The sequence below is a fragment of the Coccomyxa subellipsoidea genome (genome assembly GCF_000258705.1).
Source record: "Coccomyxa subellipsoidea C-169, whole genome shotgun sequence".
In the NCBI taxonomy this organism is placed as follows: Eukaryota; Viridiplantae; Chlorophyta; class Trebouxiophyceae; family Coccomyxaceae; genus Coccomyxa; species Coccomyxa subellipsoidea.
In genome coordinates, this window is record NW_005178030.1 from 1,433,650 (window position 1) to 1,460,648 (window position 26,999).

General features: G+C 52.4%; 4 protein-coding genes across 4 annotated transcripts; 3 read left to right on the forward strand and 1 right to left on the reverse strand.

Annotated features, from left to right (window-relative positions):
* Window positions 1-583: 583 nt before the first annotated feature.
* Window positions 584-8,971, forward strand: COCSUDRAFT_30362 (hypothetical protein; the record flags this gene model as incomplete). Its single annotated transcript, XM_005645739.1, has 16 exons — window positions 584-660; window positions 865-1,096; window positions 1,370-1,498; window positions 1,615-1,696; window positions 1,912-2,097; window positions 2,438-2,575; window positions 2,860-3,017; window positions 3,515-3,619; window positions 4,043-4,197; window positions 4,657-4,859; window positions 5,205-5,395; window positions 5,668-5,764; window positions 6,154-6,358; window positions 6,933-7,029; window positions 8,143-8,263; window positions 8,801-8,971. Exons 2-16 carry the CDS (start codon window positions 1,080-1,082, stop codon window positions 8,969-8,971), a joined length of 2,055 nt encoding a protein of 684 aa, XP_005645796.1. The 5' UTR covers window positions 584-660; window positions 865-1,079.
* Window positions 8,972-9,480: 509 nt separating this feature from the next.
* Window positions 9,481-10,306, forward strand: COCSUDRAFT_33840 (hypothetical protein). The gene has a single exon (XM_005645740.1). It carries the CDS (start codon window positions 9,864-9,866, stop codon window positions 10,224-10,226), a length of 363 nt encoding a protein of 120 aa, XP_005645797.1. The 5' UTR covers window positions 9,481-9,863; the 3' UTR covers window positions 10,227-10,306.
* A 917-nt stretch (window positions 10,307-11,223) lies between these two features.
* COCSUDRAFT_37553 (acetolactate synthase) lies at window positions 11,224-26,002 on the reverse strand (the record flags this gene model as incomplete). Its single annotated transcript, XM_005645741.1, has 11 exons — window positions 11,224-11,517; window positions 11,991-12,140; window positions 13,030-13,233; window positions 13,770-13,913; window positions 14,221-14,439; window positions 14,893-15,033; window positions 15,471-15,620; window positions 15,926-16,051; window positions 16,372-16,521; window positions 16,877-17,061; window positions 25,876-26,002. The coding sequence occupies 11 exons, from the start codon at window positions 26,000-26,002 to the stop codon at window positions 11,224-11,226; spliced, it is 1,890 nt and encodes a 629-aa protein (XP_005645798.1).
* On the forward strand, window positions 18,693-19,110 carry COCSUDRAFT_83523 (hypothetical protein; the record flags this gene model as incomplete). Its single annotated transcript, XM_005645786.1, has 2 exons — window positions 18,693-18,746; window positions 18,970-19,110. 2 exons carry the CDS (start codon window positions 18,693-18,695, stop codon window positions 19,108-19,110), a joined length of 195 nt encoding a protein of 64 aa, XP_005645843.1.
* Window positions 26,003-26,999: the final 997 nt, after the last annotated feature.

Here is a 26,999-nt window from a genome sequence, read left to right on the forward strand (position 1 = left end):
CGGGATGTATTACCTTCTGAAAGCAATGCATTGCATTGTCGCTAGCCCCTGCAAATGCAGGAGTGTGCTTCTCCGGAAAATCAAAAGTTACAGGAGAAGACCAACGTCAACGTTGGTGCAATCACAACTGGGGCGTCATGACCAGCCACAGTGTCACAGCTACCAAATCGGCTTGTACATCCTGAACACGTCCCTTGTTCATACCATACCGAAAATTTATCAACACAGAGCAGCGTGGGCCTCAAATTCGGCGGACACAGAAGAGCCGCTCACCTATTCATCCCGCACGGTCATCGCTCCAGGAAGCATTTGAACCCTCCTCTCCTGTGGTGACTTGTGAATTTTGTTTAATATAACAAAGTCTTTCAGGAACTTTTTTGCTTGCTGTAGGATAACGTTCGTACAGAAATTGTGTGCAGGCGCTGTTATTTGTGCAGGCACCCGTTCGTGTTGCTGATGTGGCTTCGATGTGGCGCCAAAAGGATGCGTCATCGCTGGGGACCAATGGGAGGGCGCCCCAGTGGCACTGCTTTGAGTTCTCGGTGAAAGCTCAACCAAGGCCGGTGACAAATGTTCTTATTGCGGTGAATTGACGCATACTTTCGAGGTTTTGGGTACAGCGAAGGAAGCCCAGCCCTGAAGAGGGCATCTTTCTTGAAGGTGAGAAGGAATCACTTCATTTCGCAAGCTTCCGGTGGCCCACGTCGCGGACTGGATGGTCTCCACGAACACATTGCCCATGCTTGTATCTTAGAAAGTCAGAGTATATACATTTTTAGCCAAGGCCTTATTAAATCTATCGTCCTCGGCGCTATTGGCACGGGCATGTATGGTCCCCTTACGGCTGGCCCTTTGTCTTTACAGGTCTCTGCCCCGAAACCACTTCAGCTATAAAAGCAGCATGGATCTTTGGCACAAGCAACTTCTATCAGCATAAGGGTAGCGGCCTAAGAGGCCCCTGCCGAACCACAATCTTGTGATATACAATATCTCTGGTTTGTCATCCCCACCTGGGCTGCGTGCGACGAGGCATCAGAGACACCAGTACCATAATTCGAGGAGCTTAAGGTATACAGAGCATGGCTGGACGCAGCAGGTGCGGTTGCTGCAGCCTTACTCTCCTGACTAAGGAAGATCCAGTCCCTTGCACTACCAGTGGCACCCCATAGCAAGTATGGATTGCATCTGCACTCATGGTTGCCAGTTTATTGTTCTTAAAGCGCCTTCGCGAGCTCAACTAGGCACTGAGGGGATGGCTGCCTGGCTTCTATAAGCATGATATCTCCTCTGGCTGACAAGTTAATCTGTTGTGTTGTCAGAGAACGTCTGCAATGCCAAATTTACTCCTCATAATAAACGGTGCTTGCAGGGTGCTTGTGATCTTGGCTGCCGCTGTCCTATCTGCGGCAGCTGTTCTTTCGGAAGGGGGCAAGGGGTTCTGGATTGAGAATGACAAGTTCATCAGGGATGGCAAGGCCGTGCAGCTCATATCTGGCAGGCAAGTTTGGTTGCTGCGCATTGTCGCTGACCTGTGCATGGGTTGTCCTTGCTTATTGACTGCAAAGGCCTGCTTTGCACGCAGTCACTGTCCTGATTGTGTGTTGTTGGGTGCAGCTTGCACTACTTTCGTATCCATCCCTATCATTGGGAAGACAGGCTAATGCGGATCAAGGCAATGGGCATGAACACTGTAGAGGTGCGCAATTGGTTCTCTGTGGCACTTTAACAAAGTCAGCTTAAGAGCATTGGGCAGATGCATGCACACCCTGAATGTCCTGCCTTCCATGTGGTACAACAGGCAGGAACTTCAGTTTGAGCGAGCTGTATGCATGCTATATTCGCCCTACCCATGTACTGGTGCCTGAAAACGAACTGCAGATCTTTTTTTGACACTCCTTTGTGTGCGCGCAGTTGTACATTGCATGGAATTACCACGAGCTGAATCCTGGGGAGTATAAGTGGGACGGGCCGCAAGACGTGGAAAGATTTATCAAACTTGCTCAAAAGCACGATTTGCTGGTTGCGCTGCGGCCTGGACCTTACATCTGCGCCGAGTGGGATTTCGGCGGTCTCCCTGCCTGGCTGGGCTCCTCATCGGTGAGATCTTAACGCCCGCTTCTGTGCGCATTGCAATACCCCGCTAAATCATTCGTACTCGTCTGCTTCGGCAGTCTAACTGGTGTTCTTTTGAGCTCAGTGCCAATACTACAAGGCAATGCAAGGCCAGTCTGCTTCACCATTGAAGTGCTAGGCTTGGATGCAATGTGTGGAATTCTGTCATTCCTCAAGAGCTGCACAGAACTTTGGATGCCTTTCCTGAGGGTAGCCTTTAGTCATCACTTGCCATTCACAGGATCTGGTTGTTATCAACTACCCTGAATGGTCACCACTTTGCAGGCTGTGCATGTGACAGCATGTGCCGGGTTGATGCGTGCAGGTGTCTGGCGGCGGTACTATGAAGCTCCGTAGCAGTGACCCACTGTACTTGGCGCACGTCGACCGATTCTGGAACGAACTGCTTCCTCGCATGACGCCCCTGCTGTACTCCAATGGTGGCCCCATCGTGATGGTTCAAGTGAGGATTTTCTGCCACCTGAACTTTGTCTGTCCTGCCTTGCAAAATATTTCCCTTCTTACCCTGCACATGTTTTCCGCCGTGCCTTGCGTATGTTTTCCGTCTTAGCATGACAGAGATTGAGTGCCCAGGCATAGGAACTGGAACAGCCAAGAGTATTACAAGCTGACCCTCTGCGTGCAGCTCACTGTCAGTACCTGTAAAAATAAGCAAGGCAGGCAGCCCAAAAAGTCATAAGAATTATTTGAGCACAGAATAAAGCCAAGTTGATTGTCAATGCGCAGGTGGAGAATGAATTTGGGTTCATTGGACCAGACGAGACGTACATACGGCACATTACTAAGACCGCGAAGAACGCGCTCAGGGATGACGTCATCCTCTTTACTACGGATCCCCCCGACAAGGCGGCGCGCGGAACCCTCAAGGGCAGTGAACTATACACGTGCGTCCTCCCTTGTACCTCCCCTGACTGACGTGTTCAGTCCGCTGGACTCTGAATACCACTGACATGCTTTACATGAAAGGCAAGGCTTGCCAACCTCAACCTCTGTGTTAGTAAGGCAGACGTGCAAGGACAGGCGTGGCCCTAGCAACGTAAATGAGCTGGCAAGTGCATGTTGTGGTCGGAGCGTGCAAAAGCCTCCTGTAGTATGTACGCCACAGATAGATGTGGGATGCACACGTTCTGAACAGCAGAGGGGAATAGGTGGGTGGAAGATAATGGCGGGGCGTTTGTTTTCTTCTGGTCGTTAGTAATAAGATGACCTCTAGATGGGGCACCCTCTTCCAGCATGCATAGCAGGGATGTGTGAAAGGCAGGCCTGGCTCGAGCAAAGGGGCACTCAGACACTTTGAGCTTTGAGAGACAGGACATGGGCGAGAAGACAATCACCTGCACCCAAGGAGTTTATGTATGGCTGATGCGCTGGTGGCATGCAGGGCGGTGGACTTTGGCGCGGGTTGGTGGTCGCCCAAATCGGCGTTCGACGTTCAGAAGAGCCTCAACGCCGCTGGGCAGTCCCCACCCTTCTGCAGCGAGTTCTAGTGCGCACTCCTGCCCCTCCCTTCGTCTGCTGCGTGCACCTGCCAACTTTCCCTTTTCATGCCAATGCATGTCACCTTTCAATCTCTTGGCGTTGTTTAAGAAGCACACGACATGAGGCCAAATGCCACAGCTCGCTGACGGAATTGCATGCAGAAAAGGCATCGAGAGCAAGCAATGAGTATTGCGCAATTCCCAACCTTGTGACTCAAGCCTGTTTGGGCAGCTGCCACATTCCAATTCAACTGCCAGCATGTTTGTGTTTCAAACAAGCAAGTAGCTCCCGTGTTGTGGCGCCCATGACTGTGACATGAGCAAGCAAGCATTGAAGATTGCATGCAGTGAGATGCCCATGCTGTGCCTGGGCAACACAGCATGGCTGTCTGATACAAAGCCTGACGCAAGTTGCTGTGTGTCTTTTGCAGCACGGGTTGGTTGACGCGCTGGGGAGAAAAGATGGCCAACACAGACTTCAACAAGTTCCTGCAAGAGCTGCTCAACATCCTGCAGTACAACGACAACACCGGATCAGTCAACCTCTACATGGCGCACGGCGGCACCAACTTCGGCTGGACTGCCGGTGCGAAATCCCTCCCAATACCCTCTTATTCCCCTTGTCCAGGGGTATCTTTTCTAACCAGTTGCCATTTGAGACACTGCAAGGGTGCTGCGCAGAGCCTTCAGCACAGGAAAATGATCATGTTTGAGTCTTTCATGCATGTACAGTAGTGCACAATATAAGCAATGCTAGACAAAAGTATTTATGTTGATCTGCCCATGCATGCTTTGTTAGCCTTTTGCTCCTGCCACCTTCAGGAGGCCTGTCAGTATGGACCTGTCGGCAAACTGGGCATCTCCGTACCTTTCACCGCCACTTTAACGTACAAACGCAGCTTCCTGTTGTGGTTAACTTGGTGGTGGAGACGCATCAATTCCTGTAGAAAAGGGAAATTGCCCTCAGTCACCCAGTGGTGAATGCACCCTAGTTATGAAATCCTTAAAACCCCTCACTTAAGGGGAATTGCATCGTTGCGCGCAGGCGGCCAGGAGGACCGGCTGAAGGACGCGGACGGCAAGGACGTCAGTGACGTCGACTGGTTCAAGGGCAAGCTGGAGCCGTATCTGGATTACAAGCCCGTAATCACGTCATATGACTACGACTCGCCCATCAGCGAGGCCGGTGACTACAATCAGCCCGGCATCGGACCCCCGCCCGACGGCGCCCCCGCCAACAAGTTCCAGGCACGCACATACCCCTTGCTAGGGTTTTGCAGGGGTAATAATAAGCTACTGCACCTGCCGCGCATGTCAGCTTGACTTTGTGCTCTGTGAAGGTCTAAGCCGGCCAGCAGTATATTCTTGACAGAGCTGATTATTAGGCGAATGGCAGGTTGCTTCATTTCTCTGTAATGTTCTGCGACACAGGGTGAAGCCAAAGATAGATTTACAGAGGATCTTACCAAGGACAGGCAAGATAAGTAACAGCAAAACAGGGCTCCGCAAGGCATGCAGAAAGGACTGCTGTGTCAGTGCTGACCAGAAAACATGGCTAGGATTTTGCCGACCCTTCTGCAATCCCCCCCGCAGGCCATCCGCGAACTAATTGAGAAGCACATCGGCTACGACCTGCCGGAGGCGCCGCCGCCGCCGCGCATCGCGGCGTACGGTGAGGTGACCCTTAGTCAGCAGGGCACCTTGCTGAGTCAGCTCGGCAACCTTGTGACCGGCATCGGTCTCTACTCCGAGACCCCTCTCCCCATGGAGGAGTACAATCAGTGGTGAGTCATCCCTTCCTCACCCTTATTGATACGCCCTTCCATGGCTTTTGTGCTGAAGTCAGCTTTGCTGGCGATATGAGATGAGGGCCCTGTGAGGATGCCCGGTATTCATAAGCTCTTTTTGGAAATGCGCACTGCCTGCACACCAGCAAACCTGCTGCCCCAAGTAAGCACACCCCTGTGCTGCCAGCGCCAGGAAAGATCACCTTGATTAGCACTTTCCACTGCACTTCATGCTGTGGGCAATGAGCTCTTGCGTGCTGTAACTGCAGGAACGGAATGATCCTGTACCGCACCACAGTGCCTGCCATTGAGCTGCGGTCTGGAGCTACGTTGTACGTGGGCAGCAAAGTCCGTGACTCAGCAGTGGTGCGCTTCATCCCTGCTCAAAGTCACACAACGTGCGTGACAATAGGCAAGGGTGCACACACCAGCTCCTTGCACTAGGAGCCCTGCATCTATTCACTGGCTTAGGCAGGACGTAGACCCGGCAAGCTACTCAGTCTTAGTTGAACTCACAGACGCGCTATTGCTCTCTGCCCAGTTTCAGGTCCTGTAGAGATAGAGAAAAGCAATGTTAGCACAGGGACGCGATCAGCACTATTGTAGGCACCTGAACTCGTGAAATGAAAAGTACTTCTGACTTGTGCAAATTGTCACGTGTATCTGTCACCCGCGATCGTGCCCCAAGGCCAGCACAAGGGAACAAGCGCTGACATCAGCGAAGTGCTGACTTTGTCGCATGCATGCATGCGCAGATCCTGGCGGGCGGCAGCTACGTGGGCAGCCTTGAACGTGACGGAGATCTGGCCGTGGTTTTGAACGACAACGCGGACAAAGTCGCGCGTGCGAACGACGGCAAGGACGTGGAACTGGACATACTCGTAATGCAAATTGGGCGCTCCAACTTCGGCAATTCGTATGACCTCAAGGGCCTCGTTTCTGGCATTGTGCTTATCAACAGTGCGCGCCTGCCTCTGCCCCTCGACTCATGATGCCAGCACTTCAAAACTGAGTTTGAAGTTGTTGTAGGGTGTTGATGGTAGCAATGCAGTGCAGCATCCAATGTTGCTTTCCTTTCCTGCACCTCCTGCAAACCAGACTCTTTTGAGACTCTTTCTTCAGACCTGCGATGCACTGCATTGCCCACCACTGGCACGTACCATTGCGATCGCTCTCTCCCGCAGCAACAAGTCAGAGCTGCTGCCCAGAGGAGCTCTCACTTTCCTAAGAACGCTCAGTAATTTTAATTCACTTGTCCAACTTCCCTGCTGCAGCTTGGCAAGGCCGGCGCAAAGCTGCACCTGCTGGTGCTGCTCTGCGGCCTGGTAGTAGGGAGAAAGCTTCGGCTTAGATATAATTCTGCAGGCTTATTTTTGCAGTTTGGTGCACGTTAGCTCTGCATGCACATTGCCGTGCATGCTGTGTTTCGCACCTTGCCTGCTGCCTGCATCTGGCTGGGTATCACTGGATGGCGCTGAAGCCGGTGCAGGGATAGAACACTTTGACATAGAATCCTGTGCTCGCCTGGCTGCAGGGAAGCCGCTGAAGGGCTGGAGAGCGTTCCCCCTGCCGCTGACATCCCTGGACGGCCTCGCGCTTCCGGACGTCACCGCCGCCCCCGGCCCCGCGCCGTCGGCCGCCGCAGCCGCCGCCAGCTTCGTGGCCGTCGCGCCTAACCAGGCCGCTCTCGCCAAGGTACACAGCGTTCCCTCCCTCCTCCATTTTGTCACATTTTTGGTACCCTTCCCTTCCTCCAACTGTCCGCTGCGTCTTACACGGCTCTTTTCTGGGCGATGTCGTTTTGCAGCTCTTCTACCTGGAGGCTTTCTGTCAAGGCAGAGGAAGATGGGAAGGGACCTTACCAGGTCTGGTGCTGAATTCCCTTGCTGGGCGTCTTGCTGAGATGACAAGAAAGGAAATTTGGAGAGGGGACAAGAGAGGTCTGACAAGACGGGTCTGAGAAGAGAGGCGTTGGGTTGTGTGCGCAGGAATTGGAGATTGCCGCGCGTTCGGCTAACTTCCCTGCCATCTCCGCTGTATTGGCTGCCGACGGCGGCGAGGCATGCCCGGCCGCGCCAAAGGCCAACAGCACCGCAGCAGCCGCTCCCAGCCCAGCAGCCGACGGCCCCACATTCTACAAGTGCGCTACTGCCTACATTACATTTTTCAAGAAGTGCTGCATCAGAATCACACAATCTGTTAGGCACCCCTGTGGAGCTGAGATGGAGCAGGCGATGTTATGAGAGGCAGGCAGTAAGGCCGCTGCTTGGAGACAAAGACAGTGCGCAGAGTTCAAAGTTTCTTTTATAAATTTTGAGGAGGGTTTCAGGGAGTGTAGAGAAGGGGCCTTATGGTAGTCATTTCCACCGGGAAACCAAAGATCTATCTGGGGTTGATCTTACAGGAGACATTATGCAAATTCCTCAAAACTCAAGGCTAGGATGCGCTGCTGCCTGATACAGTGACATGCCATCGTGTTCAGCAGACATCCCGGCATACCTTTCCATTGACTCTGCCTCTGTAGTGTACTTACAGCTCGAACCCGCCGCACCGATTGTTCTGTTGATGTGGCCTTGCTCTGCAGCAAGTCTGGGTGCCCCACATTGCATGCAAATGTGCTGCGGTCTTGTCAAGTCAGTGCTGGCAAGGGAAAGCCTTCTGGTGCGAGCAGAGCCAGAAATGCACTCTGACCATAGAAGTCATCTGCCAGCTATCTTACTGAGATGTGCTGGCCATGCATGCAGGGGCTACTTCAGCGTCAATGGCAGCCTGGCCACCGCCGACGGTGTCTTCCCCGACACATACCTGAATGTGGGCAAGTTCAACTGGGCCAAGGGCGTGGCCTTCATCAATGGCTTCAACTTGGTGAGTCTTCGTGTGTCCGCCAGCTTCTCAGGACAGACACCTATTGTGGCAGCTCCATGACGTCTTTTTTCTACTGCCACAGCTCACAGGGAGCCCCAAATAATTTTGAAGATTTTAGCTGAAGTAGAGTCCCCTGCGATGGTGCCGGCAAGCTGTCCAGCTTGCTCATATGCTGCACAGTCTCGGCTTGAAGCTCTGTAGGATCAATAACACAGCATGCACAGTCGCGCTTGAGGGCTGCATTTGGCAAGCTGCATTGTTTGCACAACTTGTAGAGCTGTGCAAGTGCTGCACTATACAACAGAGTCTTGGGCTGGCCCTGACATGGTGGAAAAGGTGCCAAGATAGGCCGAGCTGGAAGGCTGTCATAGGAACGCAGCTGCGACGCACCTAAGCCAACTGTGGCTTGGATAGGCGTGTGATAATAATAATAATACTACAACAGAGCATTAAAAGAATATCTACTGCCAAACCAGAAGTCGCTCGCTTAGGTAGTGGATGACCTGGCGCTGACTCACCGTGACTGACCGCGCACAGGGATACTACTGGCCGGAGCTGGGCCCTCAGAACACCCTCTACGTGCCTGGACCGCTGCTGAAAGCATGCAACAACGAGATCATTCTGCTGGAGGTTGGCAACAAGATGAAGGCCGACCCCGCTGCCAAGGGTGCGCCGTCTACTCGTTCAGCTCCCTTGAAATGTCCCTGAAATATTGCAGGCTTGCAGCGAGCACCTTTCTTGCAGCCGGGAGGATCCAAGGATCAGCCAGCGGCCCCTGTTGGATGTCCGGCACCGCTGCACCATTTTTCTGGTTCTGAATCGTGTTGCTTTTCATGTGAATGTCTGGCCTGCACCATCTCTAGCAGGCACAGCAATCCCTGTGATGCACTTTGCCCCAGTGAGAATTACTGCCTCAGCTGGTGCCTGTCACTTGGGTGCTCCTCTAATTTGGAGCGTGCGTTTGACGACGTTCCAAACGACCTGCTGAGTCCAGCAGCGCACATTGTGCTCCTGAGAATGGAGAGTGTTCCTCGGCTTTGCACAGCAAATTGAGTGAAATATCGCTGACACCGGCACCATGTGTGTGCAGCCATTCTCCTGACTTGTGTGTTGCTTGATCATTTGCTGCATCTGCTAATGGTGATTGCTGTGTGGTGCAGTGCTGTTTACGGACCAGGCGGACCTGTACGGGCCGCCGTCCAACAGCACCACTCGCGTGGAGAGCAGTACGGGCAGCGCTCGCAGTGACCCCAACTACTTTGCCAGCACTGGCGCCATGGGCGGCCATATGATTCCGGTGATGTCACAGGAGTAGTCATGATCTGTGTGACATCAGCAGATTGATCGTGGCCGCCACTTGATCACCGTGATGTTAGAGGATCAGTCATACGATCCTTGTGACTCATAGGTTAGTCGCATGCGCGGCAGGTTACCTGTGATGTGAGAGAGTTGTTCTGGGAACTCAAAGGATTAGTCACAACTGCCGGGCGATCCCTGTGATATCGACATCAGGGGATTAGTTGCAAGCGTTTGGAAGGGATGTTGGGCTCTGAGCCATGGTACACTAGGGACTTACCGGGCACAACACAACAGAACAGACATGGAGATGAGCGACAGAGTTGACAAGTTGGAAAGAATACTGCGATTTTATTCAGGGAGGTTCTTTAATTTGATGGTGTTTCATGGTACAAAGGTACATAGGCCTTGGCTGCAACTCAGAGATAAAGCCAGCCAGGTAGATTTGGACAATCTAACAAGCCAGCCAACTTGCAATTGCTCCGGACTTTCGTTGGTCTGCACAGGTTTGGCTTGGACTGAAGTATTCTCTTTTCTTACAGCTAGGCGCAAAATTTTATTTCAAGCAGTGGTGCAAGGACGATGGCTGTGGTGTAACAGCTTGGCGGTACTGTGTGACTTAACTTTCAATACAGCAGCAGCATGCTTGATCATGCGTGCGCGGTAAAAACTATGCACAGGTGCCAGCGTTGTAGTAATTACCGGTGTGTGAGGAAATATATAACCTTAAATTCTGATTTCCGATTCCGAGATTAATCGGATATCCGCATGCGCAACTGCGCAGTCAAGATCATGCTGCATCTCATTGTGCAGTGCAAGCAAACATGCTGTGAGATTACATTTTCAGATAAGTCCATGCACCAAAGTCCCTGAAATGGGAACACAGGCAAATATTGCATCGGGAAAGTTTGCATGGGTGCGTCCCAGACGGCGTTCCGTGCATCCTCGCGAAGGGAGGAGATCACTGTCAGCTCTCTTTAATGCGGCAGAGAGCTTTGACTAGCCACCGTACATGCACTGTACGTACAAATACCGCACAATGCAACTCTAGGTGTGCCCATTGGTGCAAGCAATGGCAGGTGCGCACAACAGTGTCTTCATTTGGCACCCATTGGCACATTAGACCCAGTAGTCCAATTCTTCTTGCACTGCAATCGCATTGATATGCCCAAGAGGCACCAGGCACAACTATGCAGGCCCAATTTGCAATCCTCGTCCCCAGCAAAAATCCATTTTATCATGTCAGCTACTACTGCACACAAGAGATCTGCTGCAGGTCACAAAACGCTGGTGCTGCATTTGCAGTAGGCAACAAAGCGTCCCCAAAACAGGCATGAAGGCAGCGCAGCAGCATTTCATTGTGTCAGAGACTTTGTTCTCCTGAACTTGGAGCAAGTGCTGCTGCCACTGTCCAGAACAGCAGTAAGATATCAACGGCAGGAAGTTTCGCACAGCAGGGCACAGCATACAGCCCTAAATCGGCACAGTGCACCCATGCAGCATCTCTAGATCCTGGCATCCAGATCTGCAGCATGTCATCCAGACAGGACTGCGAAGAACACTCCTAGCTCTTCTCTCAGGGGGTAGTTCTGACCGGACCCTGCTTCTTCCAGGCTTGGGGTTTGCATTTATACCCCTGACCCTAGAAAATCCAAGGGGAGCGATCAGTACACATCGAGGCCGTCTCCGGTGGTGATCACTTCCTTGAAGGACCCCCCGCCGGGAATCATGGGCAGCACATGCTGGATGTGGGGGACCATGACATCTAGCAGGTAGGGTCCGGGGGTCGCGAGGGCTTCTTGGATCGCGCCCCTTAGGTCCTCGGGGTTGATGACGCGCTTGGCCGGCACGCCGAAGGAGTTTGCCATCATGACAAAGTCCGGGTAGATGTCCTTCAGGTCGCCGGTCGCGTGGTACTCCGACTCGCGCAGGCCCAAGTAGGTGTGCGCCCGGTTTGCCTGCAAGCAAGAGAAAGAAGACGAACAGTGAGTGACCTCAGAACTGGGGCTACAATCTATGCTGTCTGTTTGGGGTAATAGGGACCAAGAGAAATGTCATAAGGCTGCATGGAGGCTTGCCAGGGGCACTTTGACACAGCAGGTCCAAGTCATGCCGCGTTGTCTAAGGGCACAATCAACACTGTGCACCTGCATGCTAGAATTGAAAGACTCGCAATCCAGGCTTAAGTGCTCCTCGCTTCAACCACCCTCTGGCACAGCTCCTAGAACAGGGTGCTGCAGACCGGCTACCAAGTGTGTTCTGTCCTTCTGGCTTCTTCCCTTCTGATTCCAAAAAAGAAAGTGAGACTGATTCTGTCAGCTAACTGTACATACTCCCACATGCCCCACTTTCATCCCTTCAGCGCTGCTGACCAACAATTCTCTGTAACACGGTGTAAATCTTTAATAGAAATGGAAGCTTTTTCCCCCACCTTGTAGAAGCGGTCCTCCCACTGGACGACCATGCCCAGGTGCTGGTTGTTGAGGATGAACATCTTGATTTCCAGCTTCTCGATGGCAGCCGTCGCCATCTCCTGGCAATTCATCAAGAAGCTGCCGTCCCCATCAATGTCCACCACCACCTGCACAAACAGCAGACACACTACTCAATACATACCAGTATTGCGTACCATTTTTGCTTTCTGGACCTCTGGGCTCTAGGTGCGCCTTCATGAAGATTGATAATATTACTATTACAAATTCCAGTGCAAGTCACACTGAACTGCGTCAGAATGACCCCAGGCCAGATCTCTCTTGCAGCAGGCTCATCCAAATGGTCAATCATCTGCGACGAATGAAGCCCCTACCTACATGTTGGGCTCTTGATCGGCAAGTGCGAGCCCTGAAGGAAGTTCTGCTGGACTCAGTGCACGGCGCTCTAAGAAAAATGTCTTCCATTCTTGCATGCAAGCTGATCAGAGAGGACATTGATTACTTGTCCGTCACTTCACACTTCCTACCGACCTGTGCATCTGTCAACATAGACAACCAGGTTGGACAGAGAACAGGAGGGCAGGAAGTGCAGAGCGACAGCAGAGTTGCTGCTGCACCCACACCGACACGACAGGAGTCTGCAGCTATAACTTAGATGTTATGTCAGATGCAGGGCTGGGAAGTGCCAATCGGAAAGTTTGTTGGCACTCCCCAGCCATGCAGACGTCCCTACCAACTGCTGCGATAAATGATCCAATATGCAGTAAGCATTAGGACGCCCCAGTCCACAGATGGTGTGCAACAGGCCAAAGTGATTATAGACGTGTGGACAGGCCTTTGAAAGGACTTCACAGCACAGATGGCACTGGGTCAGCTGGTTCACAGAGAACCAGTAAGGATTATTTACATGCTGAGCTGGCTCTGCGCAACCCAACCAGGTAACCCTTCTTCAACACCCCATATCATCGCCTATCATCACCTTGGCCTGGGCAAAGCTCAGATCGGGTCCAACACCAGCCTGCCTGCAATGCTGCGCACCTTTTTGGGGCGGCCGCCGTCGGTGCCGTCAAACGCGATGGCGGCTCCGAGCGCCGATGGAAGACCAAAGCCCATGGAGCCGAGGCCGCCCGAGGTGGCCCACTGGCGTGGGCGGTCGAACTTGTAGTATTGAGCCGCCCACATCTGGTGCTGGCCCACACCGGTGGTGATGACTGCGTCGCCCTTGGTCTCCTCGTGGAGCACCTGCAAGGAAGCCAGCAGGGAACGTCTCAGGTTGGATACATGCCACCTGGCAAAGAATGGCGCATGGGTATGGGGATGGGTTGTGAACAAAAGCCTCCACGATGTGCATGCAGCCGACATGTGCACTGCTCCTAGTGTCAGTGCCGCCAGGTAACCTGAAGAGACTCTAGCGATGCAATGAGAAGTCAGGATATGGACAAGCATATCTCCTGCACATCCAGACAAAAAGGGAGACAGCGCTGAAAGCAGATGGTGCTGAAGAACACAACGCAGCACCGTCGCGCTCATGCTTAAAAGGTGCACGAAGGCTGCCAGACACTGCTGCCAGGCACTCTGCCCAGCACGCCCTACATCCTGCCCGGAGCAGCGTGCAACTGCCAGACAGGAAAACAAGTATGATCTGTCGGGGCGCCAGGCGTGCTGCCCTGAACAACGCGTGCGTGCCAGACAAGGAAAAGAAGTACACTCTCTCTGGCAGCCAGACAAAACCGCGATTAACAAGTACAATACATCAGGGACCAGGAGAGAGTGCACACCTGGATGGCCCACTGGGGCATGATGACATCGGTGCGCTTGGGGTAGGCGAGAGGGAACGCCGCGTTGGTCTCGCCTACCTCGCGCCTCCACTCTGCAAACTGCTCCTCCGCCACCGGCCGCGCCTTGAGCTGCTCGTTCAGCTCCTGCGCACATGCACGAATACACCCTTTGTACACGCCATCACATACGCAAATGCAAGAAGACTCCGCCAAAAACATCTAAAGAGTGCACATTGGTGATGCTGCTGATGTAAATACTGAAACAAGTAACTTGCTTTCCCTCGGTGAGCAGGTCTTAAGATGGGTGGACCGGGTGCTCCTATGCCTCTCCCATGTTCGGCAGACGCACAGGATGACGCAGTCTGCCTATCAGAAATTGCTCTCGGGGAGGCAACAAGCCAGGTATTTCCAGCACGACGCGTTTCAACCACTGTAAGGCCAAAATCCCTACCTTGAGAGAGGGCTTGGCGTCGGCGCAGACGGTCACATGCGAAGCTTTGTTCTTGTTGATCTCCGCGGGGTCGATGTCCACGTGGACAATGCGCGCGCGGGCAGCGAAAGACTCCAGCTTGCCGGTCACGCGGTCGTCAAAGCGCACTCCGATCGCCAGCAGCAGATCGGCGCGGTCCACTGCAAAGTTGGCCGCCACCGTTCCGTGCATTCCCAGCATCTGCGCGGCAGGTGCGACCTCAAATCAACAGACAAAGAGAAGCAGGTGCTGCGGAAGATAAAATGGAAGAGACTGCGCAAGGCTGTGCATGCCCGACGCTGGGAGACACGATTGCTCATTTCGATGTGGTGACAAGCACGGGGTGTCCTGATCAGGTCAGCACAAGACAACATGCAGGCAAGCTAGACCCAGGATCAGGTCAGGAAGCTGCGCAGACCCCAAAAAAAAGCTTCGTGAATCTTGGAAAAAAATGCTGAGGGACCAGCAATCGAGAGCTATGCTTTCTGCAGAGAGGCATGCTGCCTTAGAAGCACCCTCCTACACATCTGAGCATGTCATGAGCGCTGCCCACAACTGCCACGGTCTCCACAAGGCTCAAGGTGCAGCTATTTATATGTGTCCTGCTGATACAAGGTCCTTCCTACAGCTGAGCAACACCCACAGCCAGTGCACCTGCAGGGCGAGCGGATGGGTCTCAGGGAAGGTGCCGAGGCCCATGAGCGTCTGCGCAACAGGGATGCCGGTGGCCTCCACAAACTCGCGCAGCTCCTGGCTGGCGTCTAGGCAGCCGCCGCCCACATACAGCACCGGCCGCTGCGCGCCGTGAATTGCATCCACTATGGGCTTGATGTCCTGCACAGCAACCCACAGCCATCAAGATGAGTCCAGTGTGTGCTGTTGGTGTCTGTTGCCACAGGATGTGCATGTAAAATCGGCTGCAAGCAGGGGTCGGAAAGGAATGCTTTCGGTGCCAGATCATGTGGGATCAAGGCTGTGAGGGGTAAAAAAGTGCAAGCCTCAGTAAGCAAACTGCAAAGCGCACGGGCAGTCAGCATCGGTGACACGTGCCTTGCCGACATGTCTCGGCACGGCAACTTGGTCAAAATCATGCACTGAAACAAACAGCTTGGCAAATCAGCACCACAGTGACAACAGGTGCGCTTCACAAATAAATGTTAGATACGCACGGAACAGCCAGAACCTAACAAATTCAGCATGCTGATGCACATCACTGGAGAAGGGCAACGCACCAGTGGGGAGGGCAGCTGCGGCAGGCGCGCCATGTAGCCAGAGATAGCCATGGGGACGTCCCAGTCGGGCACCGCCAGCTGCTGCTGCACGTCCTTGGGTACATCTATCAGCACCGGCCCCGGCCGCCCAGTGCGCGCCAGATAGAACGCCTGCATTGCATACAATCCTTTTCAATGTACGTGGCAATAGAACACACGTGCTGTCAGGCCCAGCCCTGCGCTAGCGCAATGTGCACACGCAAGGTGAGTGTGTGGTAAGAGTCCATCATTGGCCGAGCACTCTGACCACGCTATCTTGACTTGCGCAGGTACCTTGTGCCACACACTCAGGACAAAGTATAAGCACAAATTGAGGAGGCTTTATCATTGGCTGAGATTCTGTACGAAATGATTCCTTGCAGAGGTGAAGATGAGAGGCCACAAAAAGGCAAGGGGATAAAAAATGCGCGGCGCACCTCCTTCACAACGCGTGGCAGGTCGCGGATGTCCATGACCAGGTAGTTGTGCTTGGTGATCTGACGAGTCACCTCCACGATCGGCGTCTCCTGGAACGCGTCCGTGCCGATCATGCGCCGCGGCACCTGCGAGCATGCCATGTCAGCAGATGAGTCACTCCATTCTCACGGACTTCCTGGGAGCTTGCATGGCTGCCCTGGCATCTCTAAAACCACCTTCAAGGACTCGGTGTCTGTTTTGATCCCTAGAGCGAAAACACAAGCAGGTACGAGAAAGATGGGAGACATGGCGCTGCCCTAACTTTTTCACATGCAAGGTCGTGCAGACACCCAGGCAATGGAATGTATCGGGTGTCTTCTGCTACCGCTGCCACGTAGCCATCAGTCATTCAGTGCTTTCCATGCACAATCAGACAAGTGATCCAAATCAGGCTGGGCCTGCCCACCTGCCCGGTGATGGCCACCATGGGCACGGAGTCCAGCAGGGCGTCGGCCAGTCCAGTCACCAGATTAGTCGCGCCGGGGCCTGATGTGGCAATGCACACACCCACCTCTCCCGTCACCTTGCCATAGCCCTCCGCCGCAAATATCTCGCCCTGCACGCCGATAAATTACCAAATTCAGACTCTCTCCATCATCTGAGATGTAGGAAAATTGGCGATAAGGGAAATTCTGCACATGTATCTGTGCCAGATGACATTCAATCTGTGAAGATTGTGCACATGAGCTACACAGCCTCACAGCTCCAAAGACCACCTGGTACAGATACGCGGCACCTGGCATGTTGGCAGGAAACACAGAGGGCCACCAACCAAACATTGCATATCTTCTAAACAGGGAGCCAGGAACAGCCGGTATCGACAGCATCACCAACCTAATCCACACATCCCATGTGATTGCACCTAACTGTGGGCAGCCACCGAAACAACAAGGACAAGCAAAGAGCCGCGCCTGCTCATGCCGGCACAGGATGTTGCGCACGGTGGGGCTTCGCGTCAGCGCTTGGTGGATCTCCATTGAGGCACCACCGGGGTACGCAAACACGCGCCCCACGCCCTCCCGCTCCAATGCCTGCACTAAAATGTCCGCACCCTTCCGCGGCTCCGAGCCGTACCGGTCCACCCACTCTGCCGCACCTGCGCGCACATGACACACTTCATCAGCGCTGAGTGAGACCCACACAGTCCATTACTCATCACTGTTGAGCAGCGGTGCAGCGGGCGAGAAGTGAAGCAGTTGGGAATATGCGGCTGCATGGGAAGAGTGTGCAGATGATGTGACTGGTTTGCTGGCAGTTAATCCCCTATTTGGCATCACAGCAGGACGGGAATGCAGCCGCTGCATTGACCCTACTAGATCAGTGCATGATGTCATTGAAGTGAACGTATGCGCACTGCAGAGATGCTTGGAATTTTCAAATAGTGTTCAGGCGTTGGGCCGCTTTCTGCAAAGAGGTGCGCACCAGTGGATTGCAGAGAAGCGGTCGCTGCTTTCCGCGCTGCCGCCAGCTGCACGACAAAAGATTCACACTATCAGAGTAGAGCATAAAGTGCAGAAATATTCACCAAGAAAAGTCTGAAAGTGCAGCGAAGGAGTGCACCACAGCTACAAGCGCCGCTCACATGTGCAGCACTGCAACATTATCTCCGCTTCATTGTGGTTGCAGAGACAGCACCACTTGCAAGAGTGAAGTTGTGCTTACCTCTTCAGTGGATGCCTTCTCCACTGGGGCATTCCTCCCCCTGGACTTGTCTTTTGATGGTGCTGCGCACACGATTCCAGGCCTTGCCCTGCAGCATCGTGAAATGCCCGATCATCCACTGGAGCATAAAAATTGAGAGAACACGTTGAGGTGCAAAAGATCGAACAGACAGAAAGCCTTGCTCTTGGTGCACACCTGGATGTTCCAGCAAGGCTGCAGCTTCTCTGTCTCTCCAGCAGGTTGCGAGATGACGTCGAGGCTGCCTATGAACGCAGAGGCAAAAGTTAGGCATTCCCCTTTCCTGCTTAGCCAGACTTGCCAACCTATCGACAATATTTGATGCTCGCAACATGAGTCCGCTAACATATACACAAACCATAGACACATAAAGTGATTGAAAGGTGCTGGTCTCCTTTCATGCCAGCTTCCTTTGGTCCGAAACCAGTCCACATGCACACGTCACGTGAGATTGTTTGGGAACAAACGGGGGCGTGGAGGCTGCATGCAGGCGCTTTCTTGGCAATAGTTATTTACCTGCTGCAAACGATTGTGACACCGCAACGACATCGTGGCAGGACGCGCTGTGCCTGCAGCCAGGGCGGCGTCAGGCCCCGAAGCAGTGCACGGCCGCGACATTGCGACCTGACTCAGATCAGCCAAGAGATGTATAGCACTTCGGGACGAAACTTATCTATTGGATCGAATGAAAGATGTCCTGCAACATGTAGAAATGCAATGCTGGGTACACTTTCTGAACCTTTCTCATAGAGGGTTTGGTGAGGGCAAAGATGTTGTTGGAGATAAATTGACTTATAAATTCCCTGGAACCCTACGCTGGTGCCGTCTTTGCTCGAGAGTCTGCCCATTTCGACCATCAAAGCTGCACTTGGCTACACAGTGATCTCATAGTAAAGTTGCTCGATTATATATTATCGTGCTGCACCAGATCTCATCTTCTAAATCGTAAACGTCTGGGTTTAGCCAGTGTGACTTGAAGCTCGGATTTTGATTTTGGCCACTTTCCGCGAAGTCATTTCTTGTGCCTTACTACAAGGAGGAAACATCATGTACCTCATGTACTACTTGGATGATGCGGGCAAGCGTATATACACCCTGCAGGTGTGAACATCCTTGCGAGAGCGATCTGTGAGCTGCACATTGCAGGACTTTGATCTCACATGAATTGTAGGGCTGCAACGTCTTACCTTGACTTATAAAAGTGCTGACAGTGACCAATGCCCAAGTCATATGCAGAGCTGTGGGTTTCATTACTAAAACAGCATAGGAGATGAGGAATAACCTGGAGTTGACCACCTGTATGAGAATCGAGTGTGTCGCGCAGAAAACTGCACCAGACGGGTCTCCCACACAAAGCGCCCACCCAGCGAGGTTCTCTCCAGACGATAAGTTTTCAAGGGAGCGAGTGGAGTGCAAGAAGAGATTCCAGCTGCTGCCAACCCAAGGGGCACCTTTGGAGCTCTGATATGGGCGACCAGCATTACTCAGAGACAGCCTTGCAGCATCGGTCACCAGGATTAGTGTTGCAGCTTGAACAACTGAGATAGTTGCAGGGCAGCATAATCACAGCCGCACAGCCCAATTAAGCGTATGCGCTTAATTGTTTTTGCGAATATGGCTGTGAGATTTCAGGGAGTGAAACATCAGCCATCCTGTTTAGTTTGGCAACGAGGATTGCGGTGGTAAGGCAATTAAGCTTATGCACACACTGCCAGTGGGTTCAAAGCTACTTTGTAGATGGTTGACCTTCTGCCATGCCAGTGTATTCATCAGGGATTAGGGATGATGTTGCTAAAAATTCAAACGAACAGCAGTCCTTTGCAGATATCTTCAACCAGCACATCCTCCCAGTGACGAGAGGTTCGCATGAACGGCCATATAAATTTAGGTGGGGCGCTATGAAAGTAGGCTCTAGCCCCGGAAGCCTCTACAGCAATAAAGTTGCAATCAGTGCGTCTGCAGACCATTGGCAGCCGGTACATTTCAGACTGTGCTCCCACTTCACATTCGATGTAATCAGCCGATGGCACTCAGTGGGGAAAGTGACCATGAAGGTGTCACGGATCACCTGGTCAAGTGCCACTTGTTCTCAGTGTACTCTGCACCTCGCCATGCATTGTTTGGTCAGAAATGAAACCATGTAAATGCCTTTGACTTCAGGGCTCCAGGGCAAAGGCTCATCCCCCATATCTCAAAAACTTGCTCAGCTCCTGACGAATAATTGAATGCGCGCGCTGCCTTAGTGTGCGCGGCGTCACTCAGCATGCATCATGAACCCAGCAAGCAGGTGTGCGTCTGAGAGTGAAGGGCCGGAAAAGCTTGTCGGGCTGCCTAGTCGGCAGCGGGTGTGACAGCCTGATCAGGCTTCTGTCATCATGATGTCAACACCATCAAAAGGCAAAGGTATTACAATAGGAGTACTACTATCATAGGCCGTACGTCTGTCGAATACTTTCACTTGAATTCCATATCAGCACCAGGATTGCACAGTATGTCTAAAAAAAATTTGGGGACGCGTCCTAGGCGCCGTCAGGACGTCTTCACGTCCTGGACGCCTAAGGACGGCATGATTACACAAGGCAGTGATATTAATCAGTCATTGCTTGCTAATCATCCTCTGAAGCCAGAATAGGTACAGACAGCCACAAGTTGTGGCCCACAAGAATCCACCAGGATACTAGGCCCTCTGTGTGTTATGTCTTATCGTTTATTCTATGGCTTCAAATGGCGCGCCCAATCAAGACAGGATCATGTGACCGCGAGCTCGGCATGCACACCTGCAAGGCCATGCGTGGAGCTGGCAGAGCACAAAATCCGAATAGGAAGGCCTCAGTGCTTAGCCGCAGAGTGGATCAGAGGTGAGCAAACACTAGAAAGCCAACCCAGGCATTTGGTGCAAGCAAATCTGTCCAGAAATGTGGAGGCACGTACCCTCTCCGTCGCGCGCGTAGGACAGCATGGCACGCCAGGCCAAAAACTCCTTGTGCCAGGAAACCCCCTTATAGCGCGACGACAGCCACCTGATGTTTCCGTTCTTCGTCAGCCTCGGGTACAGCGGCGGCGGCTGGCGGGAGCGATCGACGAAACGGGCGTCCTTGTCGTCAGCTCATGAGAGTGACCCCTACCCGGGCGTCGGCCGCTGCAACGGATCGGCGAGCTGCACCGATGCACCCGAGGCCAAAGAAGAACGGAGGCATCAAGTGGGTGTCATCGCGCTACACGGGGGATTTCCTGGGTGGGCCATTGTCCAGTGGAAGGCATGTAAACACAACTCCAATTTGTATTGTGACATCCTATCATTGTCCAAAGCAATGTGAGCACAACTGACACGGCGAAAGTCTGAAACACGACTGGTGGGATGGCAAGCTCACAGGAGAAGGAGAAGAACTTTTTGAGTCCGGATACGGAGCAGCTGGAATATGAAAGACCTCAGATGCTTCAAACCATTCCATTAATCCGGAACGTTACCCTGTTTGCTTGCGAAAATACCTTCTTTCTACCCAAAGTGCAAGCAAGCGCAGCTGAGTAAAACACCATACTCGGCGGCATTAGAGCTTTGAAAGTAAGGCTTCGACCGTTTCTCTGACCAATGAGCATCTGAGATTCATCCTCGCCGCCCGAAAGCTCTGCAACCATTCCGCCAAAGAGGACTTGCGGTGAGAATGCCTCACCTCCGTCAACCGAAGTGCTGCTCAGATGACCACCTCTTCGCCCTCGATAGACTCTTGTGACCTTCAAATGTGAACTGATGACGCTTCCGATCTCCTTTATTTATTATTCTGAGGGTCACCTCTGTGCTGGGCGGGGCAATCTACAGGACGGCTGCTTCGGGAGAATGCGGCTCTATCCCGTCTGAAAACACTGCACTTGAAAGGTAGATGAACTGGTTATTTTGAACAGGATTCTGCTTCTCAAGTGATGTGAACACCGCTGGCCTCAATGTTTTGGAGTGCCGCTGGTGGAGACGCAGGAACGCCTCTTCCCGGATAACTTTCCCAAACCACTTTCCAGCAGCTTCCAGTCTCTCTCCAGTGGCATTGCTGTGGGCTTGATCATGCGTCTGACTCCACAGTAAGTGGATACTATGTTAAACGTCACCGAGTGCGCATATAAGATAGGCAGTAAGCAAAGAACCAGTAACTCTTCATGGGTTCATTACATGCAAGCTCTGCATGAGCTCAAACATTAAAACAAAGGTACCTTAGTACCGGTATCATCCAGGAATGAGCTGTTTCAAGCACTACAAGACACACCAGCACTCAGGACATGGTGTTTCTGTGCTCTGATATCTGCTTGAAAGGGCCTACATTGCCGGGCGTCAGTGCACATTTGCACGCAGCCAGTGCAATCTCAACTCCCGAGAGCAAGTTCATATCCTGCTGGATGCGCTCTTTCAGAGCGAGTCTTTGCTCTCAATTGCAATTTGCTACTTGCTTCTGCACCACCGTTGAGAGCGCGCAGAGGGCTCTCAGAGCTCTAATGGTATGCCCACCTAAAATAATGCTGTCACCCCACTGCTGTGGAGCAGGATCCCACTTCAGGGAAAGTTTTGCTGAGCCTCAATCTAAACGCCGCGTTCTTCGACTGGTCAAGCTGTCGACAGAGCCTGCTGAAGCCCTGCCCATGGTGTCTGAAATGCTGTCGCTGCTGTCACTCACTGGCACGCTGCGGCTGCCGACGTCCCCATGGCAAGCCTGCGCCCAGAACCGACACTTTCAGAGTTCACTTTCTGCTTGCATGTCTGCAGTGCCAAGGGCAGCCAAATCCAGAGCAGTGTGCGCTGTTCAAAGCAGACACAGACAACAAGCAGTGAGCGCCTGAAAGATTTCTTGCAGGGTACTGCTTGCCATGATGTGCACAAATGCCATTTTTTATAGCACTGCAGACTTCTGCAGCTGTGCTTCAAGCCAAAATGTCAGTGAGATTCTGTCAGAGTTTAGACAGTCGGCTGCAGAACAGCTGTGAATCACCTCGCGGGTAGGACCGGCAATCATCCATACGAGTAGTTGTCGCTTTATTCGCTGCCACGTGGAGGCAGCTTCCTGCTCCTTCCCCTCTCCTGCCGCCTTACTGGCACTCTCGCCCTCGGGTGCCCCGCCACCCTCTGCCTTCCTCGCTGCCTCCTGCACAAAGAAATCAACCTTGAGGACTCATCAAAATTAGTCATCTCACATCACCTGATAGCGCAGAAGAGTTCACTGCAGTTCGGGATCTGCAGATCTGCAGTGCAGAAAATAATGCAGCTTTTCTGTACGCTACTGGCTACATTGGATTTTGCTCCTGACAGGACCAAATACTGTCGGATGGGATGCACTGAATCATCCCTGGCCAGCCACCGTCCCTTGAACATATTCCAAAATGCTAAAACGGTATGACGGGGTAAGAAATACGCTGCATGGGGTGGAAGTTGTGTCGTGCCTTGGCTGCATGCATGCGCTTGGCTGCCTTTCTCCTGCGGGTGTGTATGGCCGCCACGAGCTCCGCAGCCGTTGTGCTGGCGAGCTTTGGGTTAACCACTCGCCCCTGCCACCGGCTGACTCGCCGCAAGTCCTCCAAAGAGATGCCCGCCCCCCCCAAGAGCAGCCCCTGAAAGAAGCAACGCCAGAAAATAACAATTAAATATGGTGTGTCAAATGAGTTACTTGGCGTTACTAACAATGGTAGCATTACTAACAGAAATATCGCATGCTGTTCTAACCTGGAGGGAAGGTGCATAGGGAAGCAACCTAATGCTAGAGATAAAGTCCGTCCAAATGCCATATTCTGGTACCCGTGCCTTCATATGCAGGCTACTAGCATAGTAATAGTATTAGGGTGTATAAGAGGCAGCTATAGAAGGGTGAGGGAGAAGGGGTAGGCCCGTCAAATCCTGGATGATTGTGTTAGGGATGACCTGGAATCCATTGGATTGACATACATTGGTGGAGAAAGTGCCAAGACAGAGAAGGCTGGAGAGGATTCATTGAGACGTTGCTAGAATGTACCTAGCCCTAAGGGCTGGAACAAGCCTGAATTGTTATTGGTAAGAGGCAGCTGCCACGAAGCTGAATTACTTGAGCAAGCATGGCTCTTAGCAGAAGGCTCTGACACCGGTTCTTCTGGTGCAGCCAAAGTCTCCTTTTTGATAAAGGGAGAGAACAAATGGGCACACTAGCTCACCTGGATGAAAGGGCTCTTTTCAGCCAAGCGCACAACGCCGTCCATGCCTCCCGGGAAGCCCTTGGCGCTGAATTGCGTCAGCAGAATGGCAAGGAAGCTTCGCAGGTAGCTTCCCAGAAGGTGGTCTCCCACGCTGGCACCTGTCCGCATAAAACAAGACTTCTGCTCAGCAAATACAGTTTGCCATTTTGGCATAGTCGCAGTAGCTGCAGGCAAACCATGGGGACTGTTTCTCGGAAAATTTCGATGAGATATAAGGGCTAAAAAGTTCCTGAGTGTTTTCCCGAAAGGAACAGGTCCATTTTGCACTCATAATATTCTGAGATTTTTATGCGCAGGACTATTTTCACAAGACCATCTTGATCAGGGAAAACCCAGATGCTCCCAGGATGGTTTGAACAAGGGCTGCTTGTATAGGTGACTGTGTGCATGCTTATGAAGCTTGCCAGACAGACAAGTCTTTGCAGGGGTGAGATGTGGCAAAGGAACACAAAGCCTTGGTTTAAAGGCTTCTTACCGCAGGGCATCTGCAGCACCGAGTTCTCTATGAAGGATGGCCGCACGAGCATGTCCCCATTCTTGTTGATCAGCACCCTCTGCCCGGCGCGCTTGTAGAGACCCAGAAACTTGGGCGAGCGGGCGACTGCATCCTGCTGGTTGATAATGTGCCAGCAGTGGGGCACAACCTGAACTCGTTTCAACACAGCACCTTGAAATTGTTGAAGCTCTGCTTATCAAATGTATGCTGACATTCATACGACGAATTTATCTCAACCTCTCTCGCTGGAGCAATGCAAGTGCTCCGGTCAAGCACTTATCAAGTATCACTGCTCGCATCCGGGCTCTCGTGTTCTGGGGCACCATAAAAGGCAAGGGTAATTTTGCTGGTAATGAAATGAATCCCCAAACAGGATATCTATGGACAGTACAGGTGCACAAACCAGTAGCATGTTGGACACGCAATTAGAAAGAGACGGTTTAGACCTTGTCAAATTCGCGTGCAAATGCGTGGTTGCCCACTCTGGGTGCCCCGTAGGTGTAGCAGCCGACCGAGACATGCTTCCCGCTGTCCTGGCATGCGAGTGCTATGTCATGCGCTGCCAGCTGCGCAAGAGCCCCTCCCAGTGAATGCCCTGCAAATGATGTTTGATCTTATCGGGCATGCAGGTAATAATTATAACTCCGCTGGACCCGTTTAGCTTTAAAATCAGAGCCGATGATGTGCCAATAAAAAGTGGATCTGCTGGGTGTATGACAGGCATGCATTGCTCCTCCCGGTGAGTGGAGGAGCCTACTGCCTTGTAGACAGTCTCCAGGCATTCGTGCACTAGTGACTCACTGCAGGATGCAGCTTCGCAAGCAGAACCACTGATATTCTGAGCACCTTTGATCTGCTGAATGCCGCGGTGTCTGGCAAAGCCGAACGACGTTTCTTCATGCCATGTGCGTGAAGAAATACGGCAGAGGTGCTATTAGTGGAATTCACATGCCTTGCAGTGAGACTTATGCCCATTTCAAGTTGGGACTCACCAGTGACTTCAATCTTCGCAAGTTTGGCATTGAAGCCCGGCGCATATATGATCTCCCGTATCCTAGCAACGACGCGAGTGTCAAGGCCGTTAGAAGTCCAGCTCTTCAAAAAGCCCACGTGCACCAGCGGCCTCCTTCCCCACCGGCCCCTCATGGGAGGATGCACCGCCCGCCACGCCTGCCGCAGGCATGACTCAGCTTTCCAGGCGCTCAGGGTATGCACCCCTCATTCAAGGGATCTTAATTACATAAAAAATGTACCCTTCTTGGTCCCTGAAGCGGCAGTACCATCGGGAAAACACAGATCAAAGCAGCGCGCCTCAACATTGAGGTGAGGCAGGTATTGCAGCAGAAATCTACAAATATAGATGTGACATATTTTTAGAAGATACAGTTTTTCTCTAGCATGTGTCAAAAAAAGCATAATCCGCCCGTTGGGGCAAGCCATCTTCGATGGAAGCTTCCCAGGAAATCAGAAGTGCTGGGAATGGTCTTTGAACGGCCCTTGGCTAGGCATGCGCCCCAAAGCATCAAGATTTACTGGTGCTCGGAGATTTTTGCAAGCATGGCACAACCCTGGAGGCCCTCACCTGCACGTCTGAGAGGACATTGGAGAGCGAGGCAGTGCCACGGAATGCCAGCACAATCCGTTCATTACTCCAGGCCATGAGCAGTTTGGTATCCCGAGCCTTCTCCCAGAACAACTCCGAATGCTCCAGACCGAACATGTTCATGGCCTTGTCCAGTGACAAGAAGCCCGAATCCGTCTGCGCAAAACACAAGCACCTTCATTTTAATGCTGCATTCTACATGAACACAACGTACCTGCTCTCTCCGCGAGCAGAGGAAGGCAAGCACCCTTTATATATGTAATCAACCAATAAACAAATCCAAAATCCAAAATCCAAAAGTCAAAATTTGAAGTCAAGACTCAGACATTTAATAGTTTTCTGGAGTGGAGATTGAGAGGAGCCTGCATGCTTGCCTCTCCGTACTCATACACCAGGGAAGACCAGTACAGCATCTTCATTCCGTACTCAAAGCAGAACATGGGCTCTTTTGCCAGCTGGCGCCCCTTCAGCCCATCCCTGATCCTATGCGCTGCCTTCTGCATCTTCTCCTCCTCGGTCCATGCGAATTCTTGGAGCCACACCTGTCTCAAGACATGCATCTTATCAGGCATGTGGGGAAACTCTATGCCAGGGGGCATTAAAGACAAAAGGGCATCAGTGAAGATCCTATGCACGAGTCAGATGGAAATGCAAGGGCCAGCAAGATAATACTTTTTGTTGAAAATCCTCAGTTTCCTCGTCATACCACCCGACTCTCTGGTACTTCAAACTTGTGAGAACATTAAAGGCCAAGGAACTACAGTGCCCTAGCAGCCGGTCTCAAAGACAAGATGAGCCAGCAAGGCTGAACGGAGATTCTGAACTGGCAGCGCACCTGCAGGTCTGGCGTGTCCTCGTCTAAATGGATGGCTGGCATCGTAAAGAAAGCCCATGTGACCGCTGCAGCTGTCTCAACTACCTGCGCAGTTCACACGCGCATGAGAAAACACCCCTTTTCAAATCCCTTGTCCGGGGAATCTTAGTACATTCTAAACATCACGGAGTCCCCTGCTCTTGTGAAGGATGAGTGGTGATGTCAAAGGAGACATCACTT